Genomic DNA, 14,277 nt, shown 5'->3' with positions numbered 1-14,277 from the left:
TGCTGTGCTGGGGCTGAGGCAAGTTCCACTGGAGTGCATGGAGTGTGGCTTGGTGTAAGTGAGTTAGGTAGTGAATGTCTGCACTAAACTGATTCCCACCAGTTACCCCGTGCTTATTCTGAGGGATGGGGAAGGGAAATGGTGCTGGCTTATTCCTTTCTTCCCAGAGGGGTTTCTCTGTGAACACTATCTCTCTGGTACACAATACAAGATGAGCAAATACCTTCCCCAGCGTGTGCTCCAGGTGCTCTTCAGATTACTGTTTCCATGCTATATGTTTGCGGGTTGTTTGCCTGACTTCTTCACAAGAGGTGCTCCAGTACCTTCTGAGCTCTCCAAGAGCTAAGCACGCTGACCTTTAAAATTCCAGGCTTTAAGCCCTGCTGGTTGGCAAAAGCCATGAAATTGCTTTTTGCTTTCCAAGTCAACTACTGTGGGGATTCATTTTCCCCATGCACTCCTCTGTGTGTGAGTTTGTCTCTAGCCCTTCTTAGCAACTGTGGCTCCCTCCCCAACATAGCAGCCACCATCCAATCCATTTCTCTCCCAAACCCTGTCACTGCACTACGTAGCTTCCTTGTTGTGGCCTCTTCTCTACCTTTAGTTGTGGCATTTGTTCTGCCAGTCTTCAGGTCAATTTCTGGGATATTTAGGATGATTTGATGGTAATCTAGTTATATTCATGGGATGAGGTGAGCATAGTCGTACTCCACTGGCATTTTTCTTTTCTCTTTAACTTTTTAAGGAAAAAAAGAGACCAAAATATTTGTCATTTTTCCCCAGTAGTATTTCACCAAGAAGATATAATTGCCATAGAAAATATTTATGCATTTTTATATAGAGTTTTATGTAGATTATTAGGAAGTACAATTGTTAGCAATTGGCAGTACTCTATTGATTTAAATGTTAAAATCAGAATTTGGAGGACATATTTTATGCTATTTTATTTTGTTAATTGTGACAAAAGTTAGTAATATGTTTTGAATTTTAAAAATCAGTATATTATTAGTATATTTTAATATTAAAAACTCAAAAAAGGAAATAAAAGGATAACAATGATTTCAGCCATGTTGTAGGATTCCAGGAACTTTTTAAAAAAACTTTTCTGTGTTTTCTAAATTTCATTAATAGACTTTTTACATGTGATCTTAGCCAAAAGGCAGAGCAGTGATACATTAATAGACTTTTTAATAATTAAATATTGATAGGTTTTTTCCTCCCAAATAATAAAAAACAAAATATATAAGTTTATGGCCAAATTAAGTAATTTGACCTTATGCCCATCTCTGCATTTTGGTGATGTATGGATTTTTTTTTTTTAATTAACAAAAATAAGAAAAACAAGTTTAAGGAATTTTCCAGGACTTTAAGGAAGTGATAAAATTTTTCTGTTCACAAATTTACCCTTCTTCTGTTTGTTATTTCTGTATGTGTGCTTGACGAATTTAAAGGTTATACTATTTGATTTTTGTTTGAAGTCTTTGTCGTATATTCTATATTCCTGATTTGTAAGTTACTTACACATATGTAAAGTTTTTTTAACTACAGAAATAATTCATATTTTGGAAGGTGAAACTTAGTCATAGGTTTTATTTTATTTTTTAAGTTTATTTATTTTGAGAGAGTGTGTGTGCACATGAGCAGGGGAGAAGCAGAGAGAAGGGCAGAGAGAGAGGGATGAGTGGAGAGAGAGAATCTCAAGATGCAGATCATGACCTGAGCCGAAATCAAGAATCAGACCCTTAATTGACTGAGCTACCCAGGTGCCACCCAAAGATAGCGTTTCTGGGTGGGCACAATATTTTCTGAACCCTTTTATGTACATACTACTTTTCTCAGTTTTTGCTACAGAGAAACCTAATAATCCTAATTTTTTATTTTCCTTCCAAAAATTTTTATATAGGTATAGATATATCTATATCTTTATGACTTGATGTCCATCTTGAGAAATTTCATTGTTTTTTTAAGTGTTTTAATAATCCTCATCATTTTAAGGATAGGTTTTATTTGTCACTTTACAACAAATCTTTGATGAAAGGACTTTTTTCTGGTAGTATTTTCTGTAATATTTTCTTTCTAATGGAGGTATGTTTGATACTTGAGCATTCAGTGAAGGTTGACCAGCAGTACTGTTTGTAATTGAAATTTTGAGTCATGTTCTACCAATGGTTGATTTCTGATAGAAACCTCTAGATAACTTCCTTTTGACACTCTTTGCGTGTATTCTAAATGTTTTGCTCAAATTTTCTAGGAAGATTAAAATCTTTTATAGCTGAAGACTGCTCCCTTGAGAAAAAAACCCTTGGGAAATAAATAAATCTCATTAGAAGCATTGCTACAATAAAATAAATGAAAATTGTGCATTTTTCAGTGAAATACCTGTCATTCATTTTACAGGAGATAGTTGTAATCATTGGATGTATTTTAGTGATGCAACCAAAACAAAAAATGGATGGGCCAACGAATTGTTACATGAATTTGAGTGCAACGTTGAAATGCTTAAGCAGGCTGTAAAGGATCATAATGTAGGTTCACCTCCTAAATCCCCAACACATGCCTCTCCCCAGCACACACAAACAGGTATTTTACCTATAACAACATTATGGCATTCCCCTGGTAGTGTGTGTGTGTGTGTGTGTGTGTGTGTGTGTGTGTGTGATCATGATAGGATATTTTCTGTAAATTTTCTGTAAAATTTGATTAATGTCTAAAAATTCTGCACCTTCTTCAGACCATAGGCTTATGGACCAAAAGCACTTTTTAAATTGACATGACCAATAAGAGTAATACCCCGTTAGAATGTTTGAGATTGTTAAATGGCTGATAGGTCTCTCTTTTTAACAAGAATTTCTGGTAAAAGTTATTGTATAAGAAAATCTTAAATGTGGTGTATGACTCATGTTTAAAGAATAATCACACAAAAGAATAATCATTATAATAACAAATTCCGGCATCAGTTTATATATAAAGTATTTTCACATATATTATTTTGTTTGACAAATTAGAGTTCATGTGTATTTCTAGTAGCTGTCTTAACAAAAAAGTGATTGTTAAAAATCATTTGCCATAAATTGAAAGTTTTTTTCTTATTTCCCACAGAGAAAGACTCGGCTCTGAAAGGGACTTCCAGATCACCTTCAGTATTATCTCAGCAGTCCAAAGCTAAGTTAATGTCTAGTTCTGTTGTGGTTAGACTTGCAGATTTCAATATATACCAGGTATGATTCATTTTTAATTAAATCTTATGATAAAACATCTTCTGCAAGCAACTCATATTTTGTTTTAAATGTTTATTTATTTATTTTGAGAGAGAGTGGGGCAGGGGCAGAGAGAGAGGGAGAGAGAGAATCCCAAGTAGGCTCCATGCTGTCAGCACAGAGACTGAGGTGAGGCTTAATCCCACAACTGTGAGATCATGACCTGAGCCAAACTCTTAAATGACTAAGCCACCCAGATGCCCCTGCAAGCAACTCTTATAAACTACTGCCACTCTTTTATTTAAAAACATCTTGGCCAGTTTTGTGACATGGCTAAATTAGACAGGATAGAAGATATCCATTCATTAATTTTTGTTTATATGGTTATACAGAATTAACCAAACTGTGAGGTCAAGAGCATAGTTCTCCAGTCTGCCAAATCTGCACAAGACTTCTCACAGCAACTGTTTGGGAGTCTCCCCTAAGCCACCTTCAGATTCAAGAATTCATTGGAATAAATAATAGAATTCACTGAAATAAGTTATGCTAAGAAGCACATTTATACTAAGAATTACATATATTACAGGGAAGGATATAAATTGGATTCAGCCATAGGAAGAGAACCTGGATTGGGCTAAGAGGGTTCCAAATGTGGAACTTCCTTGTCCTCAGGGCACAAGGAACAATATACATGAGGGATACATAACAATATACATGAAGTATTACCCTCATAGATGAACTCAGTTGTTGTTGGATACCAGGTGACCCAAAGCCTCCAGTCTCTGAAGTCTACTAAGACTATCAAGTATGGCCAACCTCACTCTTAGTCATCACTGTAAGCATAAACTGTCAGTTGTCCCAGGGATCTACCATGAATAGGGAATTCTAAGAATTTAGAATTACTTCCCAGAAGCAGGAACAAAGGCCAGACCTCTCTTAGGAGATCAAATTCCTTATTACACAATGCTCTTAGTGGAAGAAAGTAAAATATTTTTTTGCCTTATTGAACTGAGTATTGACTATCTTGTGAACATAATTTCATGGCTAAGAATTCTGTCCATTTATATTGTTCAGGCTGTAATCATACAATATGGTATAATATTACAGTCCTTGAGACCAACATAATAGACTATAACATTCTTTAAAAATAAACAATTTCAGATAACATGTTATCATTTATAAATTGTTCTGGTTTATTTTGATGAGTCTGTGGCTTTGAGACTTAGTTTTATCTGAAAATTTTTTATTTTACTCAGTGGTTTTCAACTGGGGTTGATTTTATACCCTAGGGGACATTTGGCAATGTCTGATGACATCTTTGGTTGTCACAACTGGAGGAGGTTGTTGCTGACAAGTAGTGGGTAGAGACCAGTGATGCTGCTAAACATTGTGACAATGCACTGCACATTGTTAGCAGTGCCAAAACCAAGAATCATCTGGCCCCAAATGTCAGTAATGCCAATTTTGAGAAGCCTTGATTATGCATTATTTTCTTATTGTACAATGGCTTCTTGTTTTACATTCCATATATAATGCATCTTATTTGAAGCTAGAAGATGTAAATAAATTCATATAGAAATAGCAGAGGTGAATCACCCATAATCCCAAGTAGTTGAGGGTGAAATAAAGTAAAGAAATCCCACATACACAGGGCACCTTGGTGGCTCAGTCAGTTGAGTGTCGGACTTCAGCTCAGGTCATGATCTCACAGTTTGTGAGTTTGAGCCCTGTGTTGGGCTCTGTGCTATCCGTTCAGAGCCTGGAGCCTGCTTCAGATTTTGTGTCTGCCCGCCCCCCCTCTGCTCCCCCCGCCCACTCACATTCTGTCTCTTTTCTCTCTCAAAAGTAAATAAATATTTAAAAAAAAAAAAAAAAAGAAATCCCACATATACAAATACACCAGAACAAAACAAATAAAAATAAGTGAAAGAAAATAGTATGTTTATATCAATTTGAATAACCTTTTAACTATTGAAGGAAAAAGGAAGTAAGCTATTGTCTATTAAAATAAGTTGATACTTTGAGGTGAAAAGGATTTGTTTCCACATATGCAAAGAAAAACTTCTTAATTAGATAATGCAAGGAACTGACTTAAATTTATAAAGTCTATACAAGGTTTCAAAGGTTTTATTAGCAATTTATACAAGAGAAATATTCTACTTCATATGAGAAATATACATGTTTGTTGAATGAATGAAAAAAGTTAACCTTGAGATACATACCTGAATATATACTAAACAAGTACAAATAAATGAAATTGATAAAACTATTGGTTGAACTTTGGGGGAAATTAGTATATACATTTTTTATGTAAATTCACCATTTTCAGGGGAGAGTGAAAAAGTGTAACAAGAACCTTAAAACTCGTAGTCTTTTTAGAAGACAGTAAGTGAGGGGTGCCTGGGTGGCTCAGTTGGTTGGGTGTCCGACTTCAGGTCAGGTTATGATCTTTCCGTCCATGAGTTCGAGCCCCGCATCAGGCTCTGTGCTGATAGCTCAGAACCTGAAGTCCCCTTTCTCTCTGCCTCTCCCCCACTCATGCTCTGTCTCTCTCATAAATAAATAAACAAACAAACATTAAGAAAAACCAAGTGATCAAACTATTTGACAGAAGAATTTGTAGTTATTTTTAGGTTAATCTTTAATGTAAAATATGCATAACATGAAATTTACCATTTCAGCCATTTTTTAAAATTGAGGTATAATTGACATGTAACATTATTAGTTTCAAGCATACAATGTAATGACTTGATAACATTTTAGCTATTTTTAATTGTGCATTCATTCTCATTGTTTATTCACACAGTTGTACAACCATCACCATTATCTATTTCTGTAATTTTTTTATTATCCCAGACTAAAACTCTGTATATAGCTAACTTTTTCATGATAATAAATTATGGTAACAAATTACTATAAAATACCTACCAGGGAAGCAGTCTATTCTTGAGGACTTGGATCTGTGTCCTGACTCTCCCATTTACTTACTTCTGTAATAGAAATACTCTGATATTTTAAGGCTTACAATAATAAGTTTGCAAGGACCTTACTAAAGAGTTGATTTTGTAACTGATAATACTTCAAAGGGGCTATAGGTTTTCTGAATAGTTGATTGGTGTTATTAAAAATAATTTAATTTGAAGTTAAATATGTAATAAAGTTTGCATTGCAAATTAACCATTAATTAATTATTTGAAGTACTTTTAGGAGTTTGAAGTGATGCCCATGTGGCATAAATTGTTGGGAAAGAGCTTTATTCAGTGTTACTTCAATATACTTAATTATTTTTTCAGGTCTCTACAGCAGAACAGTGTCGTTCTTCCCCCAAAAGTATGATTTCTTGCAATAAGAAATCCCTGTATCTTCCACAAGAAATGTCAGCTGTTTATATAGAATTTACAGAATATTACTATCCAGACGGAAAGGATTTTCCAAGTAAGAGAGTTTCCTGTTTTGTTATTATTTGTCCATTACTTGGAAAGTTGTTTTTTGTTTTTTGTTTTTTTTTGCTGTTTTCAACTTTTATAAATGTGAAAAAAAGAAACAAAAGCCCATTGTTCTTTACACTTGTTCTCATTGTTTTTAGTATATAACTCTATATAGCATTTCTTACATGTTCTTACTGTTTGTTCATATTTTTTTTTCTCTCACTAGCTTGTAGCATCCTTAATGTTGGGAATCATGTAGTAGTCATGCTTCATTTTATCCCTGAGGCTTGACTCATTTCTTTACTAGTAGCTGTTTGTTAAATGAAAGAATTTACGAAAGTTAGTTTATTTGTAGAATAAGGTCATTTTTTTCCATTAGTCAAAACCTATTTATATTTCAGCTATATAAAACTCTATATTTCTTTGAAAAATTAATAATGCATTTATTCTTTTAGCTATAGAGAATTTTTTTGGCTGTTTTATGCACAAATGTATATTTTGGACAACTTTTGGCACTTGTCTTTACTTTGAACATTGAATTACATGAATTTTGATTTGTAAGCTATTTTGGGGTCCTAAAGTGAAAATGATTATGCATTTGTGTTCTTTGAATGCTAAATTTCTATGCAATTATCTGAGTTCATCTCATAGTTTTTCAAAATAAAATTGGCCTTTGTTTATATGGTATCTTTTCTTTAACTGTTTAATTATTTAATCCTTGTTTGTGCCAAAGTTTTGGGATCTAATTCTCACCATCTTCATGCTTTTCAGCAGTCTTTTGTGTATTTCTTGTTTATCCTTTCTACCTTCCTGACCAAAACAGTGAGAAAATTAAAAAAGGTTAAGACATTTGCTTAGCACCTTAGTAAAATGGTACAGCTGAGATGTGGGTCTTCTAAATCAGAATTCATGTGTCTTCCCCCCAGGCTGCAGCTATATTACACTGCCTTCCCATAATATTCACAACCATTTGTCTGTAACTGGAGAATCCCATTGTTTCCAGTCCTCCTTGCTCCTTACAAATAAGTGTTTTCCTTAAGTAATGCATCACTGAGTTACTAATTCTTCAGAATGAAGACTAGTTTCCAAGATTTCTGATTTCTAATCTAGGTTTATTTATTTCTATCATTTTTATTAACACGTGCCATAGGAATTGTAATCTTATTCTATAATATATATTTTTTCTGATAAAAACATTAAATTCCTTACAGCAATTTAAAGCCTAGCCCCCTAGATACTTAGGAATGGAATTGCTATGTTATGTTTAACTGTGTTTAATTTAACTTTTCACTATGAAAATTTTCAAACATATACAAAGGTACAGGGATCCATTTTCAGTCCTTACATTTCATCTCTTTGTTAAGCAACCCAACTTTATAAAAATATAACTTTTAAAATAATTGTAAATGTAATATATGTTATGTTATTTAAAAAAAGAATATACCAAAAATAAAAAACTGGCCACGAGTCTACAGTTTAGAGACAACTTCTGCTAAAACATAAATGTATGAATTTGTTAGGGCTGCCATAACAAAGCACCACCAACTGGGTGATTTAAACAAAAGACATTCATTTCTTCATAATTTTGGAGGTTGGAAGTTCTAGATCAAGTGTCAGCAGGGTTGTTTCTTCAGAGAATTCTTTTTTTTTGTTTTTATTTACTTTTGAGACAGAGTGAGACAGAGCATGAGCAGGGGAGGGGCAGAGAGAGGGGGAGACACAGAATCTGAAGCGGGCTCCAGGCTCTGAGCCGTCAGCACAGAGCCCGACATGGGGCTCGAACTCACGGAGTGTGAGATCATGACCTGAGCTGAAGTCGGACGCTCAACCGACTGAGCCACCCAGGCGCCCCTCTTCAGAGAATTCTTATTGGCTTGTGGATGGCTGTTTTTTCACGTGGTCTTTGCTCTGTGTGTGTTTCCTAATGATGCTGATCATACTATATATACTAGGGCCCACCCATATGAACTCATTTTTACTATAATTGCCTCTTTAAAAGCTCTGTCTTCAAATACAGTCATATTCTGAGGTACCCTGGGTTAGCATACCAATTTTGAGGGGACAGTTGAGACCATAACAGTAAGTATAGTATTGCTCGTCCTGTTTTTAATGTATGTGTTTCTTTTGCATATTTGATTTACATCCTGTACCCTTCTTTTAAGTTCTTTTTTTTTTTTTTTTAAGTTTGAGAGAGAGCAAGTGTGAGTGTGAGAGAGTAAGTGGGGGAGGGGCAGAGAGAGAAGCAGAGAATCTAAAGCAGCCTCTGTGTGGTCAGCGGGAGCTGACACAGAGCTCTATCCCATAAATCAGTAGATCATGACCTGAGCCAAGATCAAGAGTTTGGACACTTAACCAACTGAGCCACCTACACGCCCCTACATCGTTTCCCTTTGATGATATGAGCATATTCCAGGTTTCTACAGGTTTATTTAAGTGTCTTTAATAACCATGTAATAATCTATTTCATAAGTAGACCCCTGTTGGAAATTACTTGTAGTACTTGTACTACTATGTGTAGATTTTTCTACCGCTTAGTGTACCAGTTTCTTCCTCTGTCCCAGATCTCCACAGCCCGGATTCTTCTTTCCTTCTGTGTTATAGCTTTGGGGACTACATTTGCTCTCTAGTCCTCTCCGTAGCTGTCATCATCACTCATTTTATACTTGAGAGGCCTTCTTTTTCCTTCCTTCCAGAGTATGATGTGATCTCTTCAACACCCCACTTCCTTTCAATTTCCAAATATAAGCACTGCCACATCCCAATTGGATGTCTCTGTTAGACTTGAATTACATTTTTCTACCTTTGTGTCTGTGTTGAGTAAAAATCTATAGACATTTTATTATTTTTGTGCTTAACACCATACACAAAATATTGTTGGCATTCAGTGAATCTTTCCTGGAAGAATATGAATGAATGAGTGCAAAAAAAATCCTATTTAGGACATAGTTATAATGCTGTCTTTTTAATGATATCCTATACCTTGGATTTATTTTCCTTAAATTATTGTTGTCTAAAAAATCTAGATATACATGCTATTTGCTTTACTAGAAGTGAGTAGGTTTGAATGTTTGGGATAGATTTTTTATCAAGATGCTCTGAAAACAATAATGGCTTTTATAGTATAAACAAAAGGATTTAAGAAAGAGGTGTATACTCTAATTGTGAATATTAGTTTAATATAAATTAGCACTAAAACACTTATCCAACCCCCAGGCATTCTAATATTTGAGGAGAGCTATGAAAAAGGAGTATATTCCTTTTATTATCTAGTAGATAGTTGAATTTTTACTTTGCACCAAGCACTATTCTAGGGTTAGGATTAAGTGGAGAATAAAACTGCATGGCCCCTCCTCCCAAAGGAGACCTGCCTATTCACCACTTTCATAAGAAATTAGTCATTAGACTCGGTTCTCTTATTTTAGAGGATTCAGATTATCATTCAAGTAGGAAAAGTCCTTACAGATACTAGGAAGAGAGATCTAAACGTTGTTTCCTATTTATAGATAGTTTTAGAATAAACAATATATTTTTCAGTTAGTGAAGCATAGAAAAATGTTTTTTGTCTGTCTAAATGTATTCATTATCATCCACATGTGTCACTTTAATTTTGTAAATAAAATTTCAAAACTTATTATCTTAATTTAAAAAGAATAAAAGTTAAAAATGTTTTTTCTCAGGGAAGATTTAGACTATCTGCTCATTAAAAATCTTTAAAATTTTTTTTCTCCACAGTTCCATCTCCCAACCTTTATAGCCAACTGAATGCACTACAGTTTACCGTGGATGAAAGAAGTATTCTATGGTTAAATCAATTTCTTTTGGATTTAAAACAGAGTCTTAATCAATTTATGGCTGTATACAAGTTGAATGACAATTCAAAATCTGATGAGCATGTTGATATTCGAATTGATGGCTTAATGCTAAAGGTACCATATACACAAGTGACTGTGATAACAAAACCATTTTTAGAGAAGAAAAGTTAACATCATAATTTCCAGGATTTAAGATGGGTGTTCAAATATAAATCAACTTTATTGTAATCTTAATTTTGATTTTGAAATTTTAATTTTAATTTTGATTTTCAGTTTAAAAAGCCTTAAGAGACTGTTTTTCCCCCTTCTTTCTCTATCTTCCATTTAACCTGTTTCATTTTGTCACTGCTCATCCATTTGGAGGTAAGCAGAAATAACATTTAAATCAGTATTTTTTCCCCTACTTCCTACCGGAGTTGATAAAATTTTTCTTTTAAAGTGGAAATTAATACAGTGAAACTTATAAATTAGATCTGGGTTTTATTTGTTCACAGTTATTCTGTTATTGATATCCAAAGATAATAGAAATTTGCTTTGTATTACAACCAAGTAGTTGATAATCTGAATCCCAAGGATATTTAAACTTTAAAGGTGCGAGGTTTTTTGTTTTGTTTTTTATGCACACTTTATCTATCTATCTATCTATCTATCTATTTATTTATTTATTTTTATGAAATTTATTGTCAAATTGGTTTCCATACAACACCCAGTGCTCATCCCAAAAAATGCCCTCTTCAATACCCATCACCCACCCTCCCCTCCCTCCCACTCCCCATCAACCCTCAGTTTGTTCTCAGTTTTTAAGAGTCTCTTATGCTTTGGCTCTCTCCCACTCTAACCTCTCGTTTTGTTTTTTAAAAAAACAACAGCTACTATAGTGTAGTAAATAGAGTAAGACTTGGATGAAAAATTTCAGTTTCTGGATCTATTGGTGATACTCTAAATTTCTATACCTTTAATTTCTTCTGTGTAAAATGGGGTTATTCATAAATGTTAAAATTTCATTGCAGAAATGTTTTAAAGATTTTCTTAAAAATCTTACTATGTTCAATTATAAAAAGATGAATTTTATAAAATCACAATTATACTTTAAGACAGTTGTATAATCTCTATATTTTCTCAATATGCACAGTTTTAAAACCAGTATTTTAAGGACTAAAAAAAACATATTTTAAGGACTGAGAGTAATTATTTCTGAAAAATTAGTAAATAGTTTGACCTATATGCTTAAGTTGATTTTCTTAATAGTTTTATCTGAGAAAAGTGATTCTAATGGCATCTATCCAGTCATTCCATCCAGTCATCCCCCACATCTCTTGGATTTAAAATATCTTTGTTTCAGATTCTGTGTCTCCCTCCCCCATTCATGCTCTGTCTCTCTCTGTCTCAAAAATAAACGTTAAAAAAAAAAATTTAAATATCTTAACAAAAAGTTCTTTTTTCCAAACTTAACACTTAATTCTCAAGGCATAGTAAGCTTTTAGTAATATTGCTTTAGTTTTAATTTTGTTTAAAGTTGTTCTTTTCTTAGTGGTTAGTTAAGTCCTTTTTACTTGGTTTAATAAAAAGATTTGTGGGGAGAGAGTTTGTATATTATGTTTGGATAAGAAAGTAGTGTTTTGGTGGGATATACCAAAAAAGAATTCCTGAGCTAAGTTATATTCTTGATTATTTTATCTTCAAGATGTATGGATTTGTAAGTTAGACTAGATTAATGTTTTTTCTCTTATAGTTTGTCATTCCTTCTGAAATGAAATCTGAATGTCATCAAGATCAACCACGTGCAGTTTCTATTCAGAGTTCTGAAATGATTGCCACAAATACAAGGCACTGTCCAAACTGTCGACATTCTGATCTAGAAGCTTTGTTTCAAGACTTTAAAGATTGTGATTTTTTCAGTAAAGCGTATACCAGCTTTCCCAAATCTGGTGACAATTTTAATCTGTTGCATCCAATCTTCCAGAGACATGCTCATGAACAAGATACTAAAATGCATGAAGTTTATAAAGGAAATATTATTCCCAAGTTGAATAAACACACTCTCAAAACTTCTGCTGCCACAGATGTTTGGGCTGTGTACTTTTCTCAATTTTGGATAGATTATGAAGGGATGAAAAGTGGAAAAGGGCGGCCAATAAATTTTATAGACTCTTTCCCTCTTTCCATCTGGATTTGCCAACCAACAAGGTATGCCCTGTCACAAAAAGAGCTGCAGACTTGTAATCAGGCATCTCTAAATACATCACAAAGTGAATCTAGTGATCTGACTGGACGATTGAAGCGGAAGAAGCTCTTGAAAGAGTATTATAGTACAGAATCTGAGCCCTTGACAAATGGTAGTCCAAAATCTTCAGATACATTTTTAAGATTTTCCTCTTCATCATCAGATGCAGATGTTCATGTCCTGGTTCACATTCATAAACATGTCAGTATGCAGATCAATCACTACCAGTATCTGCTCTTGCTTTTCCTCCACGAGTCACTCATTTTGCTTTTGGAGAACTTAAGAAAAGATGTAGAAGCTGTGACTGGCGCTCCTCCTAGTCAGACATCCATTTGCATTGGAATTTTACTTAAAAGTGCAGAAGTGGCTCTTTTGCTACATCCAGTGGATCAAGGAAATACTCTTAAGTCTCCTGTCACTGAAAGTGTGAGCCCAATGGTTCCTGATTATTTGCCTACAGAAAATGGAGAATGTTTGTCTTCAAAAAGGAGGCAAGTTAGTAGTGGTATAAATCAAATCAGAAGTGTAACTGTTAATCACATGTCAGACAACAGATCTATGAGTGTTGACCTTAGCCATGTCCCTTCGAAGGATCCTTTGCTTTTTAAATCAGCTAGTGATACAAATCTGCAAAAGGGTATTTCTTTTCTTGATTATTTATCAGATAAAAATTTAGGGAAAATAAGTGAAGATGAAAGTAGTGGAATTGTGTGCAAAAGTGGATCAGGAGAAATTGGATCAGAAACAAGTGACAAAAAGGATTCTTTGTATACAAATTCAAATAGTGTCTTAAACTACAGAGAAGATTCAAGTTTGCTGTCCTTTGATAATGATGGTAATCAAAACATACTTTCAAATAATTTAACTACTAGAGGACATGAAACCATAGAGTCAGTCTTTAAAGCTGAAGATTTGCTTCCAGAAACAGTTTCACTCTCTGAGAACCTAGAAATCAATCAAGAAGAAGCACCCACGGTTAGAACACTTAAATCACAGTCATCTTTCAGGTAACAACATACTATTGGAATTTGGGGGTTTTTGGTTTTCTGGGCGTATGTATGTGGTGGGGGGCATATTTTGTTTTTGGACAGAAAACCTCCTGACAAAATATGACATTAGAGTTAACACATAGAAGAATAGGTTTTATGTGATGTGTTTCTAATAATTTTGTCAACAGTGGAAAGCCTAAGGAACGGATTCCACCCAACCTGGCTCCACTCTGTGTTTCTTATAAGAACATGAAAAGAAGCCCCTCACAGACCTCATTGGACACCATTTCACTTGACAGTATGATATTGGAAGAACAGTTGTTAGAAAGTGATGGAAGTGATACTCATATATTTTTGGAAAAAGGTAAAGCAATACAAGTTTAATAATTCATATTAAATAATCAAATCTTAGGAGCGTTCAAGGGTTAACTGTATAATAACTTAAAACAAACTGTGTTTTGTATGACTTGGGCTTTTCTAATCCACTGTTTCTAATAATTCACTTTTATGGTATTTTTAAAAGATACTGATCTATGATGGGCACAAAATTTTTTTAAGATTGTCTTTTTCCACAGAGTTTGAGAAATAATGAAATACAGCACACTGAAAAATTAAGGCAGGTAGGTA

At 33.9% G+C, this 14,277-nt stretch overlaps 1 protein-coding gene and 1 long non-coding RNA gene across 3 annotated transcripts in view; one reads left to right on the top strand and one right to left on the bottom strand.

The window, feature by feature from the left end:
• UHRF1BP1L (UHRF1 binding protein 1 like) overlaps positions 1–14,277 on the top strand; it is a 111,850-nt gene that overhangs the window by 68,307 nt on the left and 29,266 nt on the right. For both annotated transcript variants that reach the window (XM_042993001.1, XM_042993003.1), the window contains 6 exons: positions 2,398–2,580; positions 3,100–3,218; positions 6,491–6,632; positions 10,358–10,551; positions 12,170–13,668; positions 13,839–14,014. In XM_042993001.1, coding sequence (XP_042848935.1) covers positions 2,398–2,580; positions 3,100–3,218; positions 6,491–6,632; positions 10,358–10,551; positions 12,170–13,668; positions 13,839–14,014 — 2,313 coding nt within the window. The remainder of the gene's footprint in view (positions 1–2,397; positions 2,581–3,099; positions 3,219–6,490; positions 6,633–10,357; positions 10,552–12,169; positions 13,669–13,838; positions 14,015–14,277) is intronic.
• Positions 13,529–14,277, bottom strand: part of LOC122240437 — a 72,939-nt gene continuing 72,190 nt past the window's right edge. Inside the window, exon 4 of the long non-coding RNA XR_006220176.1 lies at positions 13,529–13,606. This is a non-coding gene — a long non-coding RNA (uncharacterized LOC122240437). The remainder of the gene's footprint in view (positions 13,607–14,277) is intronic.

The sequence above is a fragment of the Panthera tigris genome, chromosome B4 (genome assembly GCF_018350195.1).
Source record: "Panthera tigris isolate Pti1 chromosome B4, P.tigris_Pti1_mat1.1, whole genome shotgun sequence".
Lineage (NCBI taxonomy): Eukaryota > Metazoa > Chordata > Mammalia > Carnivora > Felidae > Panthera > Panthera tigris.
This window is presented reverse-complemented; position numbering and strand designations above follow the sequence as displayed.